Genomic DNA, 14872 nt, shown 5'->3' on the forward strand with positions numbered 1-14872 from the left:
CAGCAGCCTCTAAAGGTAACCAATGAGTTTGTCGTTGTTTTTTTAGTATCATTATGAATTCTTCAGTATCCAGCCCAAAAACTACTTCCCCTAGTTTTCTTACCTTGATTCTAAAGGAATTTCTTCCTCTGCTGAATTTAATTTAAACACATCTTTTCTAGTGGTATCCAGTACTTTTCTACCTGTGCACTTCCTTTATCTTCAGCTGGGTCTTAAGCTCCTTGAAGGTGATCTGCACAGCACTTAACATAATGCCTCAGGTAATGTTTCTCAAACTTCATTGTGCATCTGAATCATGCATGGAGGTCTCATTAAAATGCATATGAGGTCTGACAATTAGGTTCACGAATTTGCCACTGTGCCCTTACATTGGCAGCACTGCACAAACAGCTCAGTAAGATGTCATACGTTGGTATATCAGTGTCTCACAGCTGTGTTCGTGTCGGTGTCTTGCTGAGTCGTGTTCATTATTGTTGCGTGTTTTTGTGTGCCGTTGCGAGAATGTCTGAGCTTGAATTAGAGCAACAAATAAACATTAAATTTATTGTTAAACTTGGCAAGAGTGGAAGCAAAATTAGGACATGTTAGTCCAAGGTTATGGGGATAATGCCATGAAGAAAATGGCAGTGTACAAATAAATGGATTAAACGTTTTTCTGAGGGGAGAGAATGAGTCACTGATGAAGAGAGGTCAGGGCATCCAGTAACAATCAGAACTGATGAAAACATTGCAAAAATTTGTCGAATTGTGCATCAAAATCATCAGCTGACTCTGAGAAGCATAGCAGACCAGGTAAACATCGGTAAAGACACAGTAAGGAAAATCTTAACTGAAAATCTTAGCATGAGAAAGGTGTGTGTAAAAATGGTCCCAAAGGAGTTCACCAATGAACAAAAGCAGAAGAGAGTCGAAGTTTGCCAAGACCTTTTGGTGAGGCAAGATGATGTTTTGGACCATGTTATCGCTAGTGATAAAACATGGGTTTACCAATACTACCCTGAAACAAAACATCAAAATATACAGTGGACGTCAGCCAATTCTCCACGAGTCAGGCCAAATCAAAAGTTAAAATGATGTTGCTAACCTTTTTTTGATATCAGGGGGATTATTCATTATGAATTCGTACCAACCGGACAAACAATTAACCAAGTTTAATATTTGTAAGTGCTGAAAGGCTGCATGAAAAAGTTAGACGAAAATGACCTGAAGTTTTCACCAACAATTCATGGCTCTTGCATCACGACAATGCACCAGCTCACACAGCACTATCTGGGAGGGCATTTTTAGCCAGTAAACAAATAACTGTATTGGAACACCCTCCCTACTCACCTGATCTGGCCCCCAATGACTTCTTTCTTTACCCGAAGATCAAGGAGGTATTGAAAGGAAGACCTTTCAATGACATTCAGGAAATCAGGTATAGGTAATACAATGACAGCTCTGATGGCCATTCCAGGAGAAGAGTTCCAAAATTGCTTTGAAGGGTGAACTAGGCGCTGGCATGGGTGCGTAGCTTCCCAAGGAGAGCACTTCGAAGGTGACCATAGTGATATTCAGCAATGAGGTATGTAGCACTTTTTCTAGGATGAGCTCGTGAACATAATTGTCAGACCTCGTAGTCTGATTCTTTGGCTCAGGGTTGGGCCGAGATTCTGCATTTCTCATAAGCCCAGGTAATGCTCATGCTGCTGGTTCATCCAAGGGCCACATTTTAAATAATAAAAGTGTGTGGTTCTTTCATTCATTCTATAAGAAATGTCTATTCTGGGCCAGTTCTCAGGCTAGGCCTTGCTACCTTAAAATGTAAAGGGTGTCTGTGTGTGTGTGTCTGTGTGTGTTTGTGTTTTATTAGAGAGTTGTTGTTTTTTAAGTATAGTTGGTATACAATATTATATTAGTTATATTTGTTTCAGGTATAGAGGATTTTAATTTATTATTTTAATTTATTCTTTTTAATAGTGTACACAGTAAAAAATAAATTTTTTTCCATAAAATCAAAAGAGCACTTAGTGACAGGACATCAGTCCCCAGAGGTCACTGTTACTTCTTGAGTTTTATTCTAGACACATTTTATGCATATAAGAGCATATATTTGTACCATCTCTCTTTTTTTAAACATATTATTCACACTGCTGTGCCACTTTCTTTTTTCATTTTACTACATTTTAGAGATTGTTCCATATCTCAACATATATCTCTACATCCTATTTAATGGGTGGCACAGTGTCCACACAAGATGCATTGATTGTTTTTATAAAGTATACAGTAAAGTGTGACTACTTCTTGGCTTCTTCCTCATCCTACACATTCCCCAGAGAAAAGAGATGTCTTGTCTTCCATTCTTTAAATTCTTCAATTACCTGGCTCATATTTGTCAGTTTCATTTGATCTAGAATACATCCATCACTCATTTACACAAGTACATCTTCACTTCTTTTTTTTTCTTCAGATACCAGTCTTCCTAGACTCTCTCATTTTAATAATATTGTGAATATACATAAGTGTGTATAAAATGTATATTGACAGGGCTCAGGACACACTACCCCAAAATATGGTGCCTTGGCATATTGAATATTTCAAGCTGATGGAGTTTAGGAAAATCGGTGCAGGAAAGACTGACTTTTCCCTGAAGCAGGTCTTAAACCCTCATGTGAGAAGTGCCCTCCCTACACCTGGAGGAAGCGAGCATCCTTATCTCCGAGATGGAGAGACACCCCCAATAGGAGTCTGAATGAACAGGCCTTGCTAAGTTGTCCACAGTTTACTACACTGAGCTCATACCCCTTTTGTCCTATTACATTTTTCCAAGACATTCCACTCTTTATCAAACCTAACACAAAAACATACAGATTTAATCTCTTCTTCAGGTCTTAATTTCCTTGTGAAGGATCCCATTGTTGCAGGAGGCTAGACATGCCTCAGCCCCATGCCTCAGCCCCCGGGCAGCCCGCAGAAGGGGCCTGGACCACTGGATTCTTGGCAGCACTGCAGGAAAGAATTCAAGGTCAGGTAGCTGCTAGATGAAATCCGTTGCCATCTTGGTTCTAGCTGGTTGCAGCTGGTCTTAGTGGTTTCCAGATTATTAGCCATCAGTCTTGTCTTGGGGTCTGGTGATGTAAGTTTCAAGAAAAAGTTTCAAAACGGGCTGAGATTTTCTGTTCTACAGCCAGCCCTGCCTTTCATCTTTCACATCCAGTCCTGCCTTTTATCTACCACACCATGTCTCCTAAAACTTATATTAAACAAATACGTATGCTTTTTTCTTGTTAATCTGTCTTTTGTTACAGAGAACCGGCCAAAAATCTAGAAGGATAGAAGGAAAAGATATTTTTCCCTTCTCTACAACATACAGAAGGTGCCAAAAAAAAAAAAACGTATACACATTTTAAGAAAGGAAAAAACTGTATTAATATATACCCATAACAAAAGATGAATACAAGTCACGTTTGACTTCTGCAATTACAAGAGGTGCTCAAAGTGGTTACCATCAACTTCCAGACACTTCTGATTACGGTGAACTACTGCTTGAACAACATTGACCAAAGTGTCTCTTAAAATGTATATAATTTTTTTGGCACCCCTGGTATTTAAGGAAAAAATAAAAACACTAATAATAGAAGCCTTCGGTCCTCCTCCATTTGTCCCTCTCCTCTCACATGATGGTCTTTCCCCCAATGAGGTAACTACTATCTTGAATTTTGCATTGGTCATCCTCTGGCTTTCCTTTTCTCAGTGGTTGTCAAGCTCTAGTGCATCAAAATCACCCACGCTTGTTAAAGCACAGATTTCTGGGCCCCACCCCCAGTTCCTGATTCAACAGGTCTTGTAAGTTTCCATGCTGATGCTGCTGATCCCAGGACCACACTTCGAGAACCGCTGCCTACCTCAGAGGTACTTGACTTCTGTGCGATGCCTCTTGTTCTTTCCTAACACCTAGCCACTTAATAAACAGAGGGGGTCAAAACACATGTATACACATTTTAAGAAAGGACAACTGTATTAAAATTGTAATACTCAATATACATCGATAACAAAAGAGGAATACAAGTCACATTGACTTCTGCAATTACAAGAGGTGCTCAAAGTGGTCAGCGTCCAGACACTTCTGATTACAGCGAACTACTGCTTGAGCAGCGTTGACCCAAAGCGTCCACTTGTATATATTTTTTTGGTACCCCCAGTGTGTGTCTCAGGGAATTCCCTTCCTTCTTCCTCTACTCCATTTTCTACCACCCCATTTGGGAGCCTTCAATCTTTGCTAAATATTTTGATTGTGGCATTTGATCAGTCTCCTTTTTTTTTCTGATGATCCCATTTATAACTTGCTTCTCGTGTGTGTGTGTGTGTGTGTGTGTGTGTGTGTGTGTGTGTGTGTGTGTTGTTACTTAACCAGAAGAAAGGGTATGAGCAACATTTACATGTTTTAGTCATCTAGTCTGGAAGCTCTTTGAAAGCAGGAACCAAGTGAAAGTGTTCCCGCTTTGCCACCCCAAAATAGGCCACTGTGGCACATTGATGATTTGGAACTGAAGGCACTTGAGACACAGCAGATGCAAGAAGGGCTCTCTGCCCTCCCCTTTCTACCTAAAAGCAAGTCATAACATTTTCCTTGAGAAAGGTGCTATCCTATACCAGGAAGAGAAGAACAATCTTACCACCAGAGACTGGGATTCAACTCCAGTCTGTATAAACAAACCTACTAAAATAATCCTGACCTTCCATTAGTTTCCCCTATAGATTTCCTAGTCACCATCCCATAGTTTATTGCCCCTACTCCAAGCCCTTTTGTGTTGTCACGTCCCCACAATTTGTTATTCTTCAAATAAAGCAGTATATAAGTTTTTGGGCTAATGGCTTCTTCGAGTCTTCTCTTTCCTTCTGAAGACTCCAGTGTACGTGTAAAAAAATATTAACTAAATTTGTGTGCTTTTCTCCTCTTATTTTGTCTTCTGTCAGTTTAATTCTTAGGCCAGCCACAGAATTTAAGAGAGTAGGAGGAGGTTTTCCTTCCCCCTATACAAATTTAATTTTCCTTTGTAGTCTACTTCCTCAAGAAGTTCCAGGCCACAGTTTGCAGACTCGATTTCTTATAAAGGCCAAAGGCAATGTAAATAAATGAAACTTGCCACATGGAACTTTACTGATCTGGAGACCATATCCTGTGTAAGGAGGACAGCTATTAACTTAGATTTAAGTCAATCACAGCTCCATTGTTCTCTGATTTTCCCAGTTTTCAAGAGAAACCAGAAATAATCCCAACTAATTCAACATTTTAAGTCATAGGGCAGACACACAGAGTACACAGAGATTTCACGCAGAATACACCTGCAGGAACTAAAACAATCCATTTTATGTTTTAAGACCTTGCAGTGGATAGGTAAGTGGGTGGTTGGATGGATGGATAGATGGATGATGGATGGATGGATGGATGGATTGATGGCTGAGTGAGTAAATAATTAATCTGGATCATTATGGCAGCTCTTTGGGGGAGTGGAGGGAACAAGCAATTGCTGAGTACCTACTGTATGCCTAGCATTATGCAAGGAGCTTTACATACCTTATCTCATTTGACCTTCATAATAACACCACAGGGTCATTATTATCATTCTGATTTATTTCCACACTCATATCACAGATAAAGAAATGGATGCTGAGAAAGGCCCAAGGTCATACCACTAGTTTTCTGTATTGTGTAACCTACCTATTTTTTTTTTTTTTTTTTTTTTTGTAAAAAGGATGTCAGATAAGCTCATATGATTTAAGCTGGGTCCTGAGCCTTGGATTCCAGATAGCTCTGGTGTACCAAATTGCCACCACTATGGAAATCAGGTTCTCAAAAGTCAGGAGAGGGAGTGTACCAGTTGTTCAAGGAACAGATTTGATTCCTTGGGAATCTTAAGTAACTCACAGCTTCATGCTCCTCAAGGATGTCAGCCAGTACTAAGAAGCTAAGACACAAAGGAATCTCTTGCCATCTTGATATGTCCTTCCCACTTGCTCCTCTCTCACTACTTACTACCTTCTCAGAATTCAAGATTTCTGCCTACCTGCCTTGGAGCCCACTCCATCTTAATTCCTTTGTAGAGCCCAGTAGGATAAGAATAGAGATGCAGATACAGGAGCTATTTGGTTGGAAGACATTTTATTGGAGTTATTGAGCCAGGAAAGAGTGATGGTAGGATGGTGATCAGATACCACATTAGCCCCCTTCCAATGGGTATCAGCAGTGCTGGGTCTTGAAGGGACCAATCACTGGGAATCAGGAGTTCCACTCCTCAATCCTTTCAGCTAGAGGGAGAGAGGGCATGGTCAGATTGGGGACCCTCCGGTACAGGAAACTGAAGCCCTCCATAAGGAACCGCAAGATAGGGTGGGGCACTGATGGAAAGGAATCTCTGCCCCAGTCTAAGTTCCCATTCACCTCTAAATATTGTAGCTGAGATACTTTGGTGGGAAGAAGGTTTATCCTTCTATCACTGTCCCCACTCTCCCTCCCAGATCCTCTGCTTCTTCCCTTACTCCCAGCCCCGTTATCTTTCTAATGCCCACCACCTCTTACCTTAGGAAAGGCATCCCAGTTGAGGAAAGGAAGTTTTCTTTTGATAGTCTACAATAGAAAAAGAGAATGTGAAACGGGTTACAGGTCAGGTGAGCATAGCTCAGTAAGCACCCACTGAGTGAGCTCTCTGTAGTGCAATGATGTTATTGTTTTATAATTACAGTAAGAACAAATATTTCCTGAGCCCTTCTTCTGTCTGCCTTGTATTACACTGCTTTGTAGACATGATTTCATTTGGTCTTCACAGCAACCTTTGGAGGTAGGTACTGTCATCGTCTCCACATCACCGATGAGGAAACTGAGGCTCAGACAACTGAAGATATTTGCACAAAGGCACTTAAGTATGGGGAGAGAAATGCTATGCAAGGTCTAGTTCCAGCGTCGTCATTTAGCCTCCTAAGTTATAGTAAGCCACCCAACTTAGGACCTCAGTTTCTTTGTAGAGAATGAGGAGATTCAAATAAACTCTTGATCGATTAAGGTCTTCCTTTTCTGGAATTGTCTCTGTGGCCTGCTCCCTACTGGCATATTAAGAAAATAAAGTATAGCCATGACAGCCTCCTGGGGAAACTTTCTTTCTCTGGACAGCATCTAAGCATGGCAATTACTCCCTTCTAGAACTCAGGAAGGAACCTGGAGAACTAGCACGTGTTGCCACTACCCTGGAAAGACTGCAAACAATCAAGAAGAGTAAGGAGTGCCTAAGCACTTACCTCGAAGAGGGCGTGCCAGTTCAAGAATTCATCATTCTTAAAAGCCTGTGAGGAAAGAGAACAGGACAGGGTCAATTCCAGAGGAGGGCAGAGCTTACTCCCTATTCTTCTGGAAAAAGTGAAGGGACCATGGCAGCTTTGCAAGCTTGCTCCCGAGGCATTGATCTCTTTTCTGGTGTGAATATTTGTGGGGACAGCATGAGAGACTTGTACTTACAGATCGCAACTTGTCGATATTCAGAAACTGAGTGTTATGGGCCTAGGCAAAGAAGCAGCGTGTTAGAAAAATTGCTGAGAAGCATGAGAGGCAGGGGACAAACTCATGGCTGGAGCGTGGGAAAATAGGTATTTACCTCAGGTCCTGCCGCATAATTACCAATGGTGCTCTCTTCCTGGAAAGTGAAGGGGAGAAAGCAGCCAAATTATCACCTGTCAGCAAGTCCCCCTCTCCAAACCCTCTCTGTCAGCTCTCCCTTCCCCCAATGGGCCAGTCCCTGAGCTTATTCATTCTCTACCATGAGACATCAGTTAACCCACACTGTTTCAACAAGGCAGATGTTGACAGATGGGCATGTGTAAGGCAGAGAAGTTAAAAACCCAGGCCTGCGTCCCTCACAAGCAGCAGGTGCAAAGGGTGGAGAAAGAGGACTCCTCCCAAGAAAAACGAGCTAGTGTTGTTCTGCAGTTGACTTCCAGGGTGTTCCTAAGACACCCCGTCTTAGCCCAGAGAGCTGATGGGAGAGATTAGCCTGCCGGTGGGAGCCAATCTGCTGAAGTGCCCTTCCTGCCTTAAATTAATTGAGGTTGGTTTGCTTTGTAACTTTATTGCCACAAAAGTCTCAGGCTCTGTTTCCCTCCTCCATTTGGTAACTCCTCCAGACCTCAGTGCAGCCATCTTGTCACTCTCCCACCTCACCTACTGTCACTGTCCTTACTTCCCACAACAGAGGTTGCAAACAAGTAGCCTACAGTCTAGACCCAAATGTTTAGATCTCATAGTAGTTTGGCTGGTTTGTTTTTTAAGTTGAATTAAACATTTTTAACCAGTAAGAATTCATAAATCAGATTTCCAGTTTCTCCTGAAAATTTTAAAGCTCTGGCCATACCGAGTACATTTTCCCACTTGGCAGCAGTAAGATGGAATACAGACTGTCCCCTTTTAGATTGGGCAAGTTCTCCCCACCTCCCCCTGAAATCCCAGCAACCCTCTTGCTCACTGATATCACTGGCTTGAATCCTAAGCAGTTGAGTCTATGACCCCTGTCGTTGACTTTTAAATCTAACATACACATTCTCTCCCCACCTTAGGATGAGTTGGGGATAGAGAGACCTCAGGATTCCTCTTGGCTGGAGGCTGGCTCTTACGATTCTTGCTATGGCCTAGGCTCCAGAGACAGTAGGGAGCTCCTAGTCACCTGGAAGCCATTCCCAGGGATACAAATGAAACAAAGGTGAGGCTGAACCCAGACGACCAACCTCAGCCCCTGTCTCTTCTCAGAATTCAGTTGTCCAGCCTCCACCCCATACTTCACCATCCCTTCCAGAAATATAAGCATCTCCATCCCTACAGGTTTTCCCAGGAATACTTTGTTTCCTTCCTCCTTTCTTCCCTTCCTCAGAGCCCCAGCTTCTCATTCAGCCCCTGATAACATTAAAAAATTAGAACCAACCACTTATCCAGTAATGGATAGAAGATAAAGAAATAAAAGAGTAAGTGAGGTAATAGATACAAGAAAAAGAAAACCCAGGTGATGTGCTCACCTCAGAACTACCCAGGGCTGCCCCCTGAGCAGAGTGGAGCGCCAGAAGGGAGAGAAGAACCACAGCAGGGAGAACTGGGATCTTCATGGTGTCAAGTTTGGGGTGCTCTGAGGCGGGGCCTCATTGCTTGCCTTTTATATTCCCAGGAAGGCAGATATGAGCAGAAATGGGGTCCCCACCCCACTGACTCACCCCCAGATCCTGTCATCCACCCCCGGGGCTCTGGGAGGGGAGGTGTGGACTATTCCCCACTTACCTTGGATTTCTCAATTCACATTCTGCCCTAGGCATTAGGAAGGTGAGATGGCAATGGGGTTCTTCTTGCAAGTGGAGCTGGGATGGAGACAGGTTGGACCTGTCCCTCTAAGGGATTGGCGGTGGCACCCAAGCAACCTCTCCTTTTGTCTTTGTCTCTTTTCCTTATATCCTTCATTCCTGTCTTATAATTCAGGCCTTTTCCCACCTTACTCAGTTCTGTCTAAACTCCTTAGACTGGCATCCATGCTCTGGCCTCAATCTGCCTTTCTGGTGTTTTCTTCTTACACTCCCTTTGCACATACCTCACATCAGGTCAAACTGGACTCCTTACCAAATATGCCCTTCCTTTTCCTCCTCCAAACATCTGCCTATGCTGTTCCTTATTCCTAAAATACCCTTCTCTCATCTCCAGTTCTCAGAACCCAACATCCATCTTGGATGAAGTTTCCCTGATTTCTCCCACTGTCCTCATCCCCCTTCCCCCACACACTTTGCCCTTCTCGGAATGGCCATAGCAATTCATTGGTTTCTCTCTGGCATTGCACATAGAGTAATCTATGCTCTTCTCCTAGTTCCTTCTTAGAATATTAAGTTCCTTGAGGTCAGGAGCTATATCTTAACCACCTCTATAGCTCCCTAGCACCATGCCTTACACAGAGTACAGATGGAGCCACCATTTTTAGATTGGATGTTAGAATTCAAGCATCCTTCCACCAAGTTGTGTACTTTCCTCCTTTGAGGCTAGATCCCTCCTATTATCCAACTGCCCATCTTTTACTCTTGGGTCTTCAGAGAAACGACTGTTCTGAGCTGAGACAAAAAATAGAGAAAAACAAACCACGAAACAGGTCCTAGTGCTAACCAATTGGACATGGGCTCTGTGTCCTGAACTTTGAATGCCTACTCCATTTCATTGAGCTTATCCCATGCCACCCCCCATTCTACTCCCCCACTGAGGAGTTGTATCACCTCAAAGTGACAAAACATCCTAATCAAAGAACCGTCTCCACAATGAGGTTCAGGTGGCCCAACTGGTTCCTGGTGTAATAGGGAGGTGCTGGAACGTCAACCAGTGCTGCCAGATCAAAGACTTTATTTCAGAGTGGGCCTCTACCCAACCTGATGCAATGCACACAGATAGCAGGACTAGGGTGGGAGCGCCACAGTCATTCATGAACAATCTTTATGAACCCCAGACGCTGGCCCTTCAGTTCAATTCTCATGCTGCCCCCACATCCCAGATCCTGACATCCTATCCCTCTTTAGCCTTAGGAAGTCTCTTCTGTTTTCATAATGGCATCTGCCCCTTTTGGAGCTACCAGAAGAGACAATGCTTGAGGGACACTCACTAAGCACAGATGACCTTGTGAAGGTGAATGTCATGTGCAGTTGGTGCTACTGAAGGGGACAAGTGAGAAAATGACTGAGGTGGGTGGAGCACCTCTCAAAAGGTTTTCTAGAGGATACAAGTTTTTACATGTAGTGAATTCTTACTAATGAATTAACAGTGAGTGAAGGAGCTCTCTAACCACCATTCTGTCAGCATAGGGTCAATTCCAGGAGCAGAAGGAAGGAACAAGTGACGAAAAAGAACTGACATTGTATAATCAACTCCAATTAGACATGCTAATGGTGGAACACTTTGGCATCTAAAGCACCAGATGAGCCAAAGACCGTCATCTGTTTGGCTCCAGAGTTCTCTGGCAACAAATTGACTTCCCTCTTTCCCTCTCCACCTAATGCTGGGGCTGCTAATAATGACATTAGCCAGTTGATGTCTTACTATACGGCAGTCCTTGTGCTAAGTGCTCCTAAAGCATGATCCCATGTTTCCCCGAAAAAAAGACCTAGCCGGACAATCAGCTCTAATGCGTCTTTTGGAGCAAAAATTAATATAAGACTTATATTTCACTATAAGACTGGCATATAATATAATATAATATAATATAATATAATATAATATAATATAATATAATATAATATAATATAATATAATATAATATAATATAATATAATATATAATTAATATAACATATTTACGATATAATATACTAATATATATTGGGTCTTATATTAATTTTTGCTCCAAAAGACTCATTAGAGCTGATTGTCCGGCTAGGTCTTATTTTCGGGGAAACAGGGTCTCATTGAAATATCACAGTGATTCTGTAAGGTAGTTACCATAATTACCCACAATCTATAGGTAGGGGACCCACAGCATATAGAGGGTAAGAAATTTACCCAAGATCACACAGCCAGTGTTTGGCAAGACCAGCGTTCACAGCCTAGGATTCCAGAGCCTGCATTTGTATTGCTCCTTTGCTGTACTGTGGAGTAGTGTCCTACAAAAGGAATGGCCTGCCTGTGGACCATCTTGTGTGAATTAGACCCAGGCCCTGAGAGCTGGGGGGCAGGTTGCGTTCAGCCCCCATTAGCCTCCGTGACCAGGTGTCCTTTTGTGGTGTGCAGCCATAGGTGGCAGCTCTAAGCATCTGTGCATTAATTTCAATGAATTAATCTGTACACTCTTGGCAAAATGAAAACAAACAGCTAAGAGATTAATGACACAGATGAGCATATGTCCCAGAATGAACCTGCGATTACCTCAGTTTCCAGAGGCCTCATATCATATAAGCATCTTGCCAGATGTATGTACTTAAAGATATTTCTAGTTCTAGTTGTAGTGCTTAAAGTTCTGGTGGTTAAAAATAGGTGCTTTTGTATAATACCTCTAAATACAAGCCAGCTACTTCATGTACACAACCAAAGAAATTCTGTTCTTATGCTGGAGAAAAAACTGGCTACGCTGAACTTATGATTTGTTTCAACTTGGTACCTTCCTGATGGATTTTCAAGGGTAGTTTTGGCTTTACATGATTTACACTGTAAGTGCTAACTTTGGAATCTATTGTCTCTGTCCAAGCTCCTCCTCCTTCCCCCACCTATACTGCCTCAGTGAGTTTGTGATCCCTGATTGTCCAGTGTCCAGTGTTCAGGCAGGTAGGGGGATTCTCACTGGGAGAAGGTCCCAGCAGTTCGGATAGTGGCTGGCAGGAGAATCAGCCCAGGATTCAGTGACGCTTTGGATATATCACATCAGGTTAATGGCTCAGGCAGAGTCACAGAGCTGGCTCTGCATCACCCCATCTCCAAGTCTGGTTGGTCTCCTAGTTCCCTCTCTGAGCATACCAGTAAACCCTTGTTTTCCCACAGGCCTGCTCCCACCCCACCCCGGTCTGCCAGAACTTGAGTGTGGGTAGGAGACGAGGCCCAGCCCTGATTAGTACATTACAGACACACCTAGGGACAGAGCCAGCCTCCTGGGTTCATGGAGGGAATGGGGAACTTGAAGGGATGCACACTGGGGCCTGGGACCTCAGAGAATACCTAGGTGACAAGCCTTGGAGAGAAAGGGGGCCAGGGTATGGGGTACTGGGGTATTGAGGTACGTGGAGCATTGGGAGGCAGAGCTCAGGGCATTCCTGTCTCATCCTTGCCTTGCTATGCTGGTGTTATTAGCACACCCAAAAAAGCATCTACATTGCCCAGCAGGTCTGGTCTGTCCTTTGCCTTCCACCTCCTGTCTCTGTGTACCCTTTGCTTAAACTTCTACCAGGAAGACTTCCTGGACTGATCCCACTTAATTCGGATCCCTTCTTCCATTCTCTAATTCACAAATATTTATTGAACAGATACTTTGGCTCTTAATGCTGGAAATTGGTACCTGTCCTGTGGAGCTTATGTTCTGGTGGAGGAAACATCATAATCTAACAAAAAAATGAAACATAGGAAACAAGATAATTTCAGAGAATGACAAATTCTGTGAAGAAGATAAAATAGGGTGATGTGACAGTGATTTTGCAGGTATCCTTGGCTAAGCTGGTGTGGGGAGGGACATTTAAATTTAGAGTGAAAGCAGTTAAAGCTCCAAACTTCTGAAGATCTTGGGTTCCAGGGGCAGATAACAGCAGTGTGTCTGAGGGCCTTTCCCAGAAGGTCTGGGATGATAGTGGAGAGGGAGGCCAGAGCCAGATCGCCCTGAGCCATGGGCAGTGGGGGTTTTATTCTAGAGCTAACGAAAAGCCTGAGGAGGATTCTGAGTGAGGGATCCTCCATGGCTGTCATGAGAGAATGGATTTTAGGGGGGGAAATGAAAGGATTTCAGGAAGCTGCTTCAGAAGTTCAGGCAGGAGAAAGGGTGGCCTGCCCTTCTGTTAGAGTCCTTTACCCAAAGTCTTAGCTTCCTTCAGGTTGTACTTTAAAGGGCTGCTTTCAGCCCTTTGGACCAGGAATGCCCCAAGAGCTCAGAATCATGTTGACGACCTCGGCTTCTCCTTCAATCCCTCAGGGACTAGCTGGAGGAGACATGAGTTCTAGCTATTTCTGAAACCTCACCCACGCTGTAGGAAGCTAGCTGTCAGTCAGCTGGAAGGACTGTCTGCCCTGGGACAGCTGTGTTCACCCCCCTGTGGCCATAAGGAGGTAGTGCAAGGCCCTCCCATACAGTTACAACCGAAGATAAATGCAAAGCAGTAGCCCTAATTCGGGGACATACGAGTAAGTGAGAACAGAATGGAGGAGGCCTCTTCCTCCCAGTCAGGTGGCTTTGTTCAAAGAGGTTTCTCCAAGTCCATTTTGGGCCCATTTTCTTTCATTTATTCATCAGCTATTTGAAGCCTGCCCTACCCTGTGCCAAGGCCCTGTGCTAAAACACGGGTTGGAGCAGTGAACAAGGCAGACGGGCCATGCCCTCAGGAAACTTGCAGTCTTGGAGGGAGTCACTTAGGTTGACAGGGTGCATTATGTCCTCCTTTTAGTTCCTGGGTCCCCGCAGGGATGTCAGGAACGAGTGATGGAGGCTCCTTAATACGGACACACAGTATGGCCTTGATGGGATTTTGGCTCAGAGACTCTAACAGTAGACTCTCCGGCTGTGTCCTCAGGTCTCCTGGCTTATAATAAGCCTGGGCTCAGCCTGCACCCAGAACGTCTGCCTGTTTCACTGGCACATTACTGGAGTAGAAGTGTTCCACTGCCCTCTGCACCCCGGAAACACAGGGCCGCTGCATGTGATAAGGTACTAGATAGGAGCCACTCCCCCCAACTTGCTAAGTCAATCCTACTGTCCCCTCATCCACCCTTCAGTGTATTTACGAGGCCACGGCGTATTCTCTACCCACCTCTTGCTCTTATTCCTGCCCTCTCCCTGGGACAGGTCTCCTCTCTTTGAACAAGCTGTCCCAAAATCCCAACAAGCTGTCTACTCCCACCTTCTAATTTGAATAGCTCCCTTGTTGCATTTTCAGGCTGGCAATACACCTAAGACTGCTTCAAGGGTGGTAAGCATGGTATTCAGATGTTTTGGGGCAAAGATCATTTTTCACAGATGGAGGAACTGAGCCCCAGGGACGTCAGCTAGCTACTTCTTGGTCAGGACCGCCCAGGTCTTACCTGTCTCAGACCGCCATTTTGTATACCACTCTCGGGAGGAAGGCAGATTATCTGCCCCTAAGTCACTCTTCCCTCCTCCCCGATCCAGGCCATCAGAATAGTATTAAAGAATAAAATTTGAGAAAGTCTT

The 14872-nt window shown here is 43.8% G+C and overlaps 1 protein-coding gene across 2 annotated transcripts; it reads right to left on the reverse strand.

The window, feature by feature from the left end:
- Positions 1 to 6249: 6249 nt before the first annotated feature.
- KRTDAP (keratinocyte differentiation associated protein) lies at positions 6250 to 9120 on the reverse strand (the record flags this gene model as incomplete). 2 transcript variants are annotated; one of them, XM_081031464.1, is made up of 6 exons in its annotated part: positions 6250 to 6288; positions 6560 to 6607; positions 7273 to 7317; positions 7490 to 7531; positions 7626 to 7664; positions 9034 to 9120. In XM_081031464.1, the coding sequence occupies 6 exons, from the start codon at positions 9118 to 9120 to the stop codon at positions 6250 to 6252; spliced, it is 300 nt and encodes a 99-aa protein (XP_080887590.1). The 2 variants fall into 2 exon arrangements, with proteins under 2 accessions (XP_080887590.1, XP_080887591.1); XM_081031465.1 differs by lacking the exon at positions 7490 to 7531.
- Between the last annotated feature and the right edge of the window lie 5752 nt (positions 9121 to 14872).

Source organism: Rhinolophus hipposideros (genome assembly GCF_964194185.1).
Source record: "Rhinolophus hipposideros genome assembly, chromosome: 21".
NCBI lineage: Eukaryota > Metazoa > Chordata > Mammalia > Chiroptera > Rhinolophidae > Rhinolophus > Rhinolophus hipposideros.